Below are 12,243 nucleotides of genomic sequence, written 5' to 3' on the forward strand. Positions count from 1 at the left end.
TGGTAACAGGCATTACTAGACAGATGTAGTACACTTGTATATTAGGGGACATGAGGACTTGCCTCATGCTGCTCTGTCCTGCACATTTGTGTTGGCTTTACCTGTGCAGGCTCAAGCGAAAGTGGCCAGAATGGCAGACAAATTCAGTGCAAAAGGGTGCCAACCTCTCCCAAACTGGTCCAAGAGAGTTTTTTGAGAATCAGACCCTTGTTTAAGTGTCTAAACAGAAACTGCATGACTTGATATTACATACTGGTGAGCGCTTGAGCATTGGAAAACATCAAAAAACATTTTTGGGCTCTGGGAACTTTAATTCCAGGAAGAGAGGAGGCAGCTCCATCTGACTCAGAAGAATTCCTTTGAGTTGTTGCTTTTTGTGTTTGTTAGATAAAAATTATTTCTGGAATTGCAGAATACAGAGTATCAGAAGCAATCTTTGTATGGTACAGTCAGACACTGAGCCATCAAAGGCCAAGATCTCTGCATTTGTTCTTATTCACAAGTTCAGCCTTGAAAAGAGAAAAGTGGTGTTGTTTGGGATGCTGTGTGCAACTTTACTTGTATTTGTTATACTTGGTAGCTGAGAACAATGTTCCTTCAACCAATGGGAAATGCTGAATGTATTAGAAAAGAGGGGGGAAAGAGATGTATAAATGCTCCATTGTTCTGAATACGTAGGCTGGAGAAATATGGTTGGAATTAGGGTTGTGACTCTCAGAGCAACATAATGCAAGTCACAAATGTTACTTTTGCATTCCACTGGAAATTAAGCAAGTTAGGACTGAGGGAACTCTGCCCCCTTTTTTATAGGAGATAGATGCCTGCAACCAAAAAGACCTACAGCAGGACTCTGCAGGTGCCAACAGCCTCACTGCTGAGCAACCTCAACAGGCAGAGGGAAAACAAGCAAGCCCTCAAACAGCTGTTGCAGTAGATAACTCCGTCATGAGTTTCCTTAAAACACTGGTAAGCTTTTGCCTTTCCGTTTCATCTTTAGGCTATGCTTATAAAAACCCCATGTGGACATGTTGAGCTAAACATAACGTGTTCGCTGTCATGGGCACTGAGAAGTAATGAAGCCAGATGCCTTAGAGAATGACTTGAGAGTGATGGAGAGATGTGTAGGTACAGTGCAGTTATGATCAAATGATGACCTACTCTGGAAACTTCCACTTCTGCATAGATACTCATAGACCTGGAGATATTTACCTGTCCTAAGGATTTTTCTGCATGGTGAAACTTTATTTTGCAATAGCTCTAAAATTCATTTTTATGGATTAATTGGATGTATAAGCTTGAATAATATTTCTTTGGTCCAGATATTTTCATTTTAGCCATTAATTTGTTGGCAAACACTTATAGTACAAATTTCCCCATATGGGGGGAAAGCAGTATTTGTGTTTATTTCACCTTCGTTAGAATAAAACTGCTAGTTTCAAATATCTGATCTTTCAGATCTTTCAGAAGACTGATTTGGGTGTGACTGTTTATTTTTCTCAAATATATTTAAGGTCTCCCCAAGCAAAGCTGAAGCCAAAAGTGATTCTGAAGACAAGGTAGGCAGATTCCTCATTCTATCACTGCTCACCAGATGTTTTTGATACTGCTATTTCCTCCTCATTGTGTTGCTTTTTCCCTAGTTGATGTTATCATTTGAAGTAATTTTAAATATTTTCCCCATGAATAAATTTGAAAGGAAGGTGAGCTTGAACAGCGCAGTTCTTCACATCCAATGTTACAACCAAGATCTGAACTGTAGCATTTTCTGCAAGGTTGATGATGACCTGGTAACACTTTTCGTTGTTACTCTGACTTGTCCTTGATTTAAAACTAGAGGTCCCTGCAGTGAAATCCTCCTGCGTCCACAGACAACTGCTGCTCAGGACTCTTCCCTTTACACGCAGAGATGCGGATCAGGGCTTTGTGTTTTAAGCAGGGTGAATTGAACACTCAGCTGTTCTAATAAATGCATTGGGCTGACTGCAAGTGTGTGATGTTCCTGCTGGGAACTGAAATCTGTATTGGGTGGACAGGTACAGAACCAGTCTGAGAAACACTCCTCCATGCAATGGGCAGGTGTGGCCTCTTGATTTCCTCCTTACAAATCATTTGTTCTTGAATTCCACTGACAAGAGGAAATGTGCTTCTTATTGTCCATAAGCAGTGCTGGTCCTTTACATGTGAATTCAGAAAAGCTTCATTATTATAGCTTTCATTTGCTATTAGAGATATTGAAAATACCAGATTGATCCAATGTATTTAACAATCTTGTAAAAATAAAGTGGAAAACCCTAAACTGTCAAAATTAAGTTGAAAACAGTCATCTAAAAATGGAAAAATATAGGTGTTTAAAGACTTCTCCTTTCCCCCTTTTTCCTGTTCTGTTAGTGCCAAAACTTACAATAGCTTCAACAGAAGTAGAAGTGAGACAATTTGTATTAAGCTGTCTTCTATCTTCCAGTGTTTCCATGTCTTACAAGCATATCGCTGCATAACAAGGAACTTCCAGATTATATGTCCTTACACATTGTTATTGATATAATAACTAAAGTTCTTATTGTGATGCCTGTGATAAAGTTTAATTAACACATAAAGAATAAAACCCTACAAAAGGAAATGGTCTTTCCATGTAACTATTAGGTGGCCAAAATACACTACAGGCATCAACATTTCTGTTTTCAATCTTATTTTTCATCCCTTTTGTCCCATTCAATTTTCATACAGTCTGGTACTAAAATGAAGTTGGCTTTTCCAGAAAGTGGGGGGGATACACCTCACTCCCCAATTATAGCTCAATGACTCTGGAAATCATTAACCAGGGCTAAGGTCTTCAAAGATATCCAGAAAAGGTGGTTCTCAAATTGCATGGTTTCAGTGAGACTTGTAGCACTTTCGACAACTCTTGAAGAATCCAGTTGTTCAGTCCCGTTTGCATACCTGACTTTATTGAGTACACCAGACTTTATTGAGCATACCCATGTGTTTCTATAACTGGTGCCTGCTGGTGCGGGTGTACTGTGATTTGGAAACAAATACACTGTTTGGGTTTGGTTTTCTCACACCTGTGAGGATAAACAAATCCAGGTGACTAGCAGGATATGCAAACATTATAGACAGGTTAAACGAGAGTTCTTCTCTACAAAGAATTCCTTTATCTTCACTATCTTCTTGATACAAAGAATGACATTTTCACTATATTTAAGAGAAAATGGTTAGTTTATCAACTGTCATATAGAAAAGCTCCAGATTTTCCAGCTACTATGTAAAATGAAATAATGGTCATTTTCCCCCTGAGAAATAACTATCTTAACAGTAAAGATATGCTCTTAAGTGAGGCTTTCTCCTTCATGCAGTCTGAGCCTGTCTGAATGTTTTCATGTGGTTTAGCTGGCACAGGGACTACTTTTGAGTCCTTGTCACACTTTCTTTTTGGCCGCTCCTGCACCCCCTTTGCAGGGTAAAGCTGGAATTTACCACACAGGGGCTGATATGTTCCCAGTATGTCTCAGCAGTTCTCTCCCGTGGTGAAGAGGACAGACAAGCTTCCTCATAAATCTGAGGAACAGCTTTGCAAAGTATAGCAGCATGCTCCTTCCTGCTGAAGCACAGAGGTGTGTGGCATCAGCGAAGCTGAGCTTGGTGGGTTTTGTAGCAACATGCTGTCATCAGTGATGCCTCTGGCTTTAATCAGTTGGCTAAAGGCATGCATGCTTTCAGCAGCCTGAGCACACCCTCAGTGACTGTCATTTCATCTGTAAACAGGAGAGTTTACATGAGTTGAGTCATCCTTCCTTGAATGAATTGATCCTTGACAAGTATATACTAATGAACATGGTATTTGGATCAGATCTGCCCCAGATCCTTCTGTGGCAAATCCTGACTTGTTCCCACTTCACTGTACCTTTGGGAATACTGAGAATGGTGCAGAGCACCACAGGGAAAAATGGCTGATTTTGATGCCACTGGCCACAGCCTCTTCATGGTATGAAGCACTTTGTAGGGAGCTTGTAATTGCATTGAATAAAACCATCTTGAGACCAAGATCTCAACTTCACATGCTCATGCGTGTTACATCCTGTACTCTGGACCTTCTACCCTATTAGTCGCAGTCAGCCACAGTGCTTGGTACTTCACATGGTAAATGCTGTAGGCTGATTGTTTCTTTGGAGTTTGGGTCTCTTTGTACTTAGCAATTCCTGGAAATTTTTGTCAACAAAGTTTAAAGCTTTTTACTGGTTGGAGGCTGCCCTGTACAAATGCAAAATAAAACAGAATGAGGCTTGCAAAGGGACAAGGTAATTACTTGGAGGGTGAACACTTGAATCATTTGTCATTGAAATATGATTTTTGAAATTTGTATTTCTTTACTATATATTAGCCTGATTATTAATAAAATCAGGAAATAAATTGCTTAAGGGAGATCAGAATGAAGTCCAGAATACTAGCAAGTAGTAAGTTCTTTGTACTAGGTAATAAAAGGCATCTTACTGCTTCAAAACCTGACACTGAGACACTGAAGAGTGAAGAATGCTGCCCCATATTAACTGTGATTAGTTATATGCTATGGGCATATGTACAGTGCAGTTACCATAGAACAGATTCTTGTGTTAACTTGTTTGTATGTTGGAGCTCAGTTAAGCAACCTTGGATACTTCTGGTTTTGCATCTCCTCTCCTTTTTCTTATTACTGAAAAGATGAAAATGGGGAAGGAAGGAAAAACCCCTCTTTTTCTTTTATTTTTTTTCATTTTTTTTCCCCAATACTGTGAAAAGTTAAATAGAACATTTTAGCAATTGTTACTCACTTGTTTTACCAAGACTTGTACGAAAGTCATGTATTTGAGCAGGCCCACCTCTGCTCTACGCAGGGTAATTCACTATGCATTGAGCTGCAACTACTACTTCTTAAAAATAGCCTTTTTTTTCCCATAGAGACATCTATCAATATTCCTTTATTTTATAGCCCTTTTTCAGTGTGCTGCCTAGTTTTCTAGAGATCCAGTCTCTGATATCAGTGGGTGATGATTCCCAAAACAAGTGCCTCCTGCAGGTATTTAAAATGCAATGAAAAGGAAGCAGCACTCATTGAACACTTAGTCTCAATTACTATTTTTTTTGGTACTTCCATTTCTAACTAATTTTATGAACATTAGCACAAACTTGAAACATATATACCATATATAATGAATATTCATACTTCCCTTTTCCTAAATAAGACATTATGCAAAACACTTAAAGGTTCCTATAATACTGCACTAAAAAGAATGAAGGTGCTTTCAAAGATTTATATAGCTGCCTATTTTAAAATTATAAATAACAAATTCAGTCTCAATTTTTCTGGAATTTGGGTCTCAATTTAATGAAGATTTTAAGGGGCAAATTGTGGTTTAATTTTCAGGCAGCTCTGTTGTTGTACCATTTATATTTATTTCACTACTTGCATGAAAATGTCTAAGGAGAACTGAGTGATCACATAATTTGTTGTCGAGGGCTAAAAGGAAATGTTTGGTTTTAATACTGCATGTATGAGTGTTTGAATATCTTCCGTGAACCAAATGAGAACTTTGCACTGAGTACTCAACTTCAAATGCTGTTGTACAAAAGGGATCAAAAGCGGAAAAAGGCCATGGTGGGCAACCTGCTCCGAAGACAGTGCCTGAATCCCAAAGTAAAGGAGCCAAGAAAAAGAAGGCAGAGAGTCCCAAGCTAGGACACAGTACATTTAGTAAACTCTTTAGGCATAAGGTCTGTATGAAACTCTAGCAAGAACAGAACCCTGAGCAGTAACAGATGGCTCTCGTCACAGAGTGAAGTTATTTAATTGGTAACTGAATTCAGCATCTGGCCAGCTGTGCAGTGCTCTGAAAACTACTGGCATGAGCATTTCTGTGCCATGCATTATGAAAGCAATCTTCGTGTGCAGCATTTCTCTTTATACCATCTGTGAATTCAGGTTTCTGAAATGATTCCTCTAACCTTCCCCACTACCTGCTTCCCAGTTACACTTGCTAACTAAACTTCCCTGGCCACTTAAACAAAATAAAAGGTACTGACAAACAATGAATTATATAGATATGAACAGTGCCTGCAATTGTAGGACAGGTTGAAGAGTTCAGCCCAACCACAATTAAGGCTTTATGGTCCACATTCCCTGGTGATTGGGTGAACTGGGGCATCTGATACGGCACAGAGAAGATTGGAACATGGAATTTTCTTCAGAAACAGCTAGTTTTCACTGAAAACAAGTAAGTGTTGATTGAATCCTAAGTTTAGTTTGGAGGGAAAAAGTGGTTTTCGAGAATGCTTTAAAGTTGTTCAAAATGCTTTTTGTGCAAGTGGTTGTTTCGGAGGACGTTAGCTTTTATTTTTAAAAAGAAATCACTGAAAACTTCTGGTTTCAAGGTCCATATTTGGGCATTTCTGCATTCTCTGAAGATAATCTGCCATGATGTTCTATGGCAGGGAAGCAGAGAACTGTAGCTTTCCAGCCCAAAGAATGCAGAAGCAGAGACCCTTCCACTGGGGGAGGAAAGTAATTAATATTTAATGCGCACTCAGCACACCCACATGGAATTTCTGGTGAGTAGGGGGCTTTATAATCAAGAGCACAAGTCAAAGGGAGTTCTTTAAGTTATTTTCAAAACAAAAATGTTCTTTCCACTGTTTGATTTTTGAGATGTCATCTGCATATTACTGAAGGAATAATAATCTTGCCGATGGCTTTAAATCTACAGTTTTGCCAACAGCTTAAAGTTAAGATCTCATCTTGCACATACTACATTGACAGTTTTGATAATTAATACAATTAAAACATGAATGATTTGTTCATGATGGATTGGGGCTTCCTGGTAAAAACCATACATGGCTAGAATTTGTCAAGGTGCTAAGCCTCTTCTACAACAGTCAAAAGTCTTGCAATGAGTTGTTGGGAGATATTGGTTTTCATTAGGGTATTTGATAGAATTTTAGAGACTTCTGGCCTGGAATGAAGGCCGTTATCTTGAAGGAATGTGGCAGCACTAAATTTTCACACCGATAAAATCTGTCTCATAAAATGTCATTACTTCCAAAATAGTTTTCTTGTTTCAAAGCTTATTTTCACAGCTTTCCTTCCACATACAAAATGCAGAAGCCATAACTGAGGTATCATTTATGACATATTAAGAACAAAGGAGATGGATTAAAATGGTGCCAACAGTTGGCTTGTAAGGCTGACTGAAAGTGGAAATTCAAATCAGAGCACTGATGTAACAGGCAAGCCCTGAAGTTATCACCTCTAGTAAAAATTAAAGAAAAAGTAGTTTATCTATTTTCTTTTGAAATGCCTCAGCATCATGTGTCAACTGGATGAATAGGTAATGAACTCCTTTATTTGAAATTATCACTTTAATATATGTATTCATATTTAATTTTAAGCACTTCACTGTCTCCTCTGAGAGTTCATTCTCTGCAAGTCTTCCAAAATGCACTTCTCTGTACCTTAGTTAAGAACAGATTGACTATTAGGTTAACAAAAACATTGTTTTTCAGTGTCTTGTGTTTACGAGTACTAACTTTAAAGCAAGTTGTGAACATTGTTTTCAAACAGCAATGTGCATCCTAATATAAACCATAACACAAGCTGCTGGAATGTGATTTGGCCATTTGACCTCAAAGACTGAGTTTCGATGGCATTTGACAGTCAGGTCCCTGTCTGGTTTTCTTCCCATCCATGTATATTTGCCTTGCACTGCATGCCAGTTTTGCAGTATAACTGTACTGATTTATGGAACTTTCAGTTGGAAGAGAAGGGTTAACTACTTATTTTCAGCATTAGTACTGAAGGCTTGTGGCATTACTATTTCACTATTACTTACCACTTGCTTTGTACCTTGTTTAATAAAGCTAACCGCAAGAAGTTCTTGGCTCCTGCAACATAACTCTCACCTATTCTTTCAAGAGATCCACAAACCATGTGGCAGGCTGCCTAAACCCAGGGGTGCAGGGCTCCCATTTACTTGAGGTTGTGGCTTGCTGCTCCTCTTTGTACAGCTTAGATACTAGTCTTGAGTGTAAGCTATGCTGGATGCTAGGGTCAATAGATACTGGTATGAATCACTGGCCAAGAAGGAGTTCAAACAAACTGGATTCCTCCTGGCTTTGTGTATTCTAATGAAACCAGGAGACCCATCACTGTGAATGATTTCTTTTCACAAAAAAGTAAATCCCACCTAATACACAAAAGTGTGAGTGGATGGACAAAACCCACCTCCAGTATCTGCAGAGCTGCTTTTTTCAGAGCTGCAACTCCTAAATTATAAAGCCACTGCTGTTCTATGCCCTTCGTTTCCAGGCAGCCATCTGCCTATGTTTTGTATCCCAGAAAGCAAAGCTTCCCGTGTCAGAGGCGATGTTAGCATGTCCCTGACTGGTATGCAATTCCCCTGCGGAAAAGACCCAGCTCTGGCTTGTACGTGTGCGCTGGAAGTTGCAGATGCAGACCCAGCTCAGAAATCTCTCAATATCTTAAAACCCCACACAATGTCTCATGTGAAGAAGCTGGGAATGCATATGTAAATGCACATATTTGTAAAGAACAAATTGAGGGCTGCAAGCATGGCAGTATGAGCACAAAGCAATTCAACACAGGGCTGCAACGCTGCTGCAGGTAGAAGGATGTGAGCTGGAAGTCCCTTCAGGCAGCCTTGCTTGTGCCAGAGATCAGTTTCCATGGTTGCAGGAGCCAGGACTTTCACAAACATTCACTAAAAATAAAATAATCTGTGACACAGACAATTCCTGAACTGTGTAACTGTGAGCACTGACACTGCTGGAGACAGACTTGTCTTTGTGTTTTGTTTCCCTTCAGGCTGCAAAAGAGACCCAACAGACAACTAATACCAAAGTAAGTAGGATGATTCAAGTTATCTGTATGAATAATGTAGTCAAAGAGGAATTATTCTCAGTGTCATTTTCACTCTCAAAGACAGTGTTTTAATTTCTTTATCAATTGATCATTTCAGTTACAAAGGGTGGGTTGCTATGTAATCTGCTTCCTCTGTTCAAGACACTCATTTGAAAGGACAGGGACACAGCTCAGGAGCTGCATCTTGTTGCCTCGTGTGTCCTGTGCAAAAGTGGTCTGCTGCATGCTTGTCTCTTGTACCAGATGATGCCTGAATTTGCTGGAGTATCTTGTTCTTCACACATTTCCAACAGCCTGCGTGTTTATGATTCCTTCTAGAGCATTGAACAGCAGCCTGTTACCTCTGTAAAATCAGACAAAAATGTCCCTTCCTCTCAAGAGCCACAGACAACTAAGCAGAGTACAAAAGCCCCTGAGCCTGCAGCCCAACAGCAGGCAGTGGCCAGTGATGCCCCCAAAGAGGTGACGAAGGAGAGATCATCATCTGCTCCCATGCCGCTGAGCAAGCTCTTTTGGAAAAAGGTATGTCTGGATTTCGGAGGTGATCCACCCCACAGCTCCATCTTCACACAGCATCTAGTGTTATTAAGTCAATATAGTAAAGCTGTCAAATCTGCAAAGTTGAGCATATCCCATATGCTAAATGGGAAAGAGCGACATAAACAATACATGCATGTACAAATGTGAGTTTTGGGCAGTCACATATGCCCATGGCTAGTAATAGAGTTAGACTCCTGGAGAAGAATCTTGTAAAAAAGTCTTTTAAACCTGTCAGTGTTTGGGTTTTTTTAATGATACTATGGAAGCAGGAATGTTATTCTCTGTCAATTCAATCCATTTGTTAAAAAATCCCACAGAAATTATAGCATTCTTTACCAATTTATATCATTAATAGAGATGCAGCTATAAAAACCTGTGTCATTTTTATGAAAACTCTTTGCTTTGGGTTTTATAAAGGTCTGAAAACCTGGAATCTGAAAATCTGGTGGGTCTATTCTTACTCAATAGAAAAAGTTTCATACCAGAGTGGATCAGTCTTTGGGCTTGGGGATTGAGATTGATTGCTTGGGAAGACACATTTTTCCTCAAGTTAAATAATGATTTTAACTAAAATTAGGATTAACTTTGAAAACATGGTTCCTGTTTCCATGATCCTTATGGTTTATAAGCTAAAGGCTTATTCTTTTCTTGTTTCATTTAAGAGAAGAGCTGTGTTAAACTTTACTGAATCACTGCATGTTAAATAACTGCTTTCCTGGGCTTCCGTTCAAGTTCAAATCCCAGAAATGAACTGCTTCCAAACACACAGATGCTGACTGAGCAACTAGCCCTGCAGCTTCTTTAGCTGTATTTTCCCTACTCAACAGCATTACTGGAGATAGTTTGGATATGTTACTTACATTTTAAGAAAGGAAGGTATTTAGCTATTTAGAGTAAACATGTTTGAAAACAGTCTAAGCTTGAGACAGTTGTTACTTGGGACTTAACTTCCTGTGGAACTGGGCAAATCAAGTATGTAGAATGAGAGGAAAGTTGTGAGGAAGAGGGAGAGGGAAGGGCTTTATATAGTTATTATTGCTACAGAATCCTCCTCCTCTAAGTAGTCTGGCTTATTTGAAAATGGAGATGGGAAGCAGGATGTATACTGAACATCAGGATGAAATAAGAAAGAAAGAGGCCTTCTGGCAAATGGTTATATGCAATTTCAGTGTAAAGTTGAGAGCAATAAATCTGGTCTGAAGTTCAGTAATTTTATAATGAAGTAACAAGGTCTTTTGTGTTTGAAAAAGAAAAAGCATGTGAGAAAGGAACATCTTCCTGTGGAAAAAATAGTGAAAATAATTCCTGTGAAGGACAAATTGGTGGTGATAGTTGGTGTAAAAAAAGTGAATCTGATAAGGTTTTGGTAAGATTTCAGAACTTTATTTTGAAAGATGGATACAAACTAATCCAGTTTTACTGGATTTTACAAACTAATCCATATTTTACTGTTCCGTATAATGTAGGTTCTGCCCACAGTGAATATCAGCTGCTTACATCAGTGGAAAGTGTTGTAGAGAACTCTCTGCAACTCCATAGGTTTTGGTTACTACCAAAACTATTAAGGACTAGTTAAATCATTTACGCAAATGCACTGAATCGCAATAGCATGTGAAATCTGAAATTGGTAAAATAAGCCCATTTCAGCATCATTAGAACTTCTTGGCTCTGGAATTGTTCATAAATTCAAATATTTTTGTAAGTTTTCTGGAGTAAATTTCTGCAGTAGAGAAACGGAATTTGGTCTTTGCAATGTGTGCTTGCAGCCCAGCAACCGTGTGCTGGGCTGCATCCCCAGAGCATGAACAGCAGGTCATGGAGGGGATTCTCCCCCTTTGCTGCGCTCTGGGGAGACGCCCCCCTGCAGTCCTGATCCAGCTCTGGGGCAACAACACAAGAGGCATGTGGAGCTGTTGGAGCGAGTCCAGAGAAGGCCACGGAGCTGCTGCGAGGGCTGGAGCAGCTCTGCTCTGGAGCCAGGCTGAGAGAGCTGGGCTGGGGCAGCCTGGAGAAGAGAAGGCTCCTGAAGGGGAGACCTTAGAGCAGCTCCAGTGCCTAAAGGGGCTCCAGGAAACCTGGAGAGGGGCTTTGGACAAGGGCCTGTAGGGACAGGACAAGGGGAATGGCTTTAACCTGCCAGAGGGGAGACTGAGATGAGCTCTTAGGCAGAAGCTCTTCCCTGTGAGGGTGCTGAGGCGCTGGCACAGGGTGCCCAGAGAAGCTGTGGCTGCCCCATCCCTGGCAGTGTTCAAGGCCGAGCTGGACGGGGGTTGGAGCAACCTGGTCTAGGGGAAGGTGTCCCTGCCCGTGGCAGGGGGTTGGAGCTGGATGAGCTTTAAGGTCACTTCCAACTCAAACCATTCTATGAACTTAAAAAAAAACCAAAAAATATAGGCCTGCTTGAGCATTGAATCTTTACCTATAAAAGGCCGATGCTGCTTTATTGGATTTTCTTGACAGAGAATAATATTATATTTCCTTTGATGAAAGACCCTGGTGACCCAGTCAGCTTGGAGCAAAAAAAAAAACCGCAAGGACAGATGTGGGAAAAAAAAAGTCCTTAGACTACAGGTCAGCCTCAAATCCAGCTTGGTTTGAAGATCTGTCTTCTTTTTCTGCAGTGATTTTTCTTTCTGGCACACCTAATGTACTGCCTTTTTGCTACGATAGAGAATCGAAGCTAGCAACTGTTCCAAATAGGTGTACAATTCAGAGTCACGTGTAGCTTTCCTCTTGAAATAACAAATAGCAACCAAAATGCTCAATAGGTCTGGGATTTAGATCCAGCTTCTCTCTTT

At 40.0% G+C, this 12,243-nt stretch overlaps 1 protein-coding gene across 1 annotated transcript in view; it reads left to right on the forward strand.

Moving 5' to 3' along the window:
* The window catches only part of BCAS1 (brain enriched myelin associated protein 1), a 47,889-nt gene that overhangs the window by 14,406 nt on the left and 21,240 nt on the right, over nucleotides 1–12,243 (forward strand). The window contains exons 4-8 of the mRNA XM_030503458.1: nucleotides 811–966; nucleotides 1,512–1,556; nucleotides 5,605–5,745; nucleotides 8,849–8,884; nucleotides 9,224–9,427. Coding sequence (XP_030359318.1) covers nucleotides 811–966; nucleotides 1,512–1,556; nucleotides 5,605–5,745; nucleotides 8,849–8,884; nucleotides 9,224–9,427 — 582 coding nt within the window. The remainder of the gene's footprint in view (nucleotides 1–810; nucleotides 967–1,511; nucleotides 1,557–5,604; nucleotides 5,746–8,848; nucleotides 8,885–9,223; nucleotides 9,428–12,243) is intronic.

The sequence above is a fragment of the Strigops habroptila genome, chromosome 13, assembly GCF_004027225.2.
Source record: "Strigops habroptila isolate Jane chromosome 13, bStrHab1.2.pri, whole genome shotgun sequence".
Taxonomy (NCBI): domain Eukaryota; kingdom Metazoa; phylum Chordata; class Aves; order Psittaciformes; family Psittacidae; genus Strigops; species Strigops habroptila.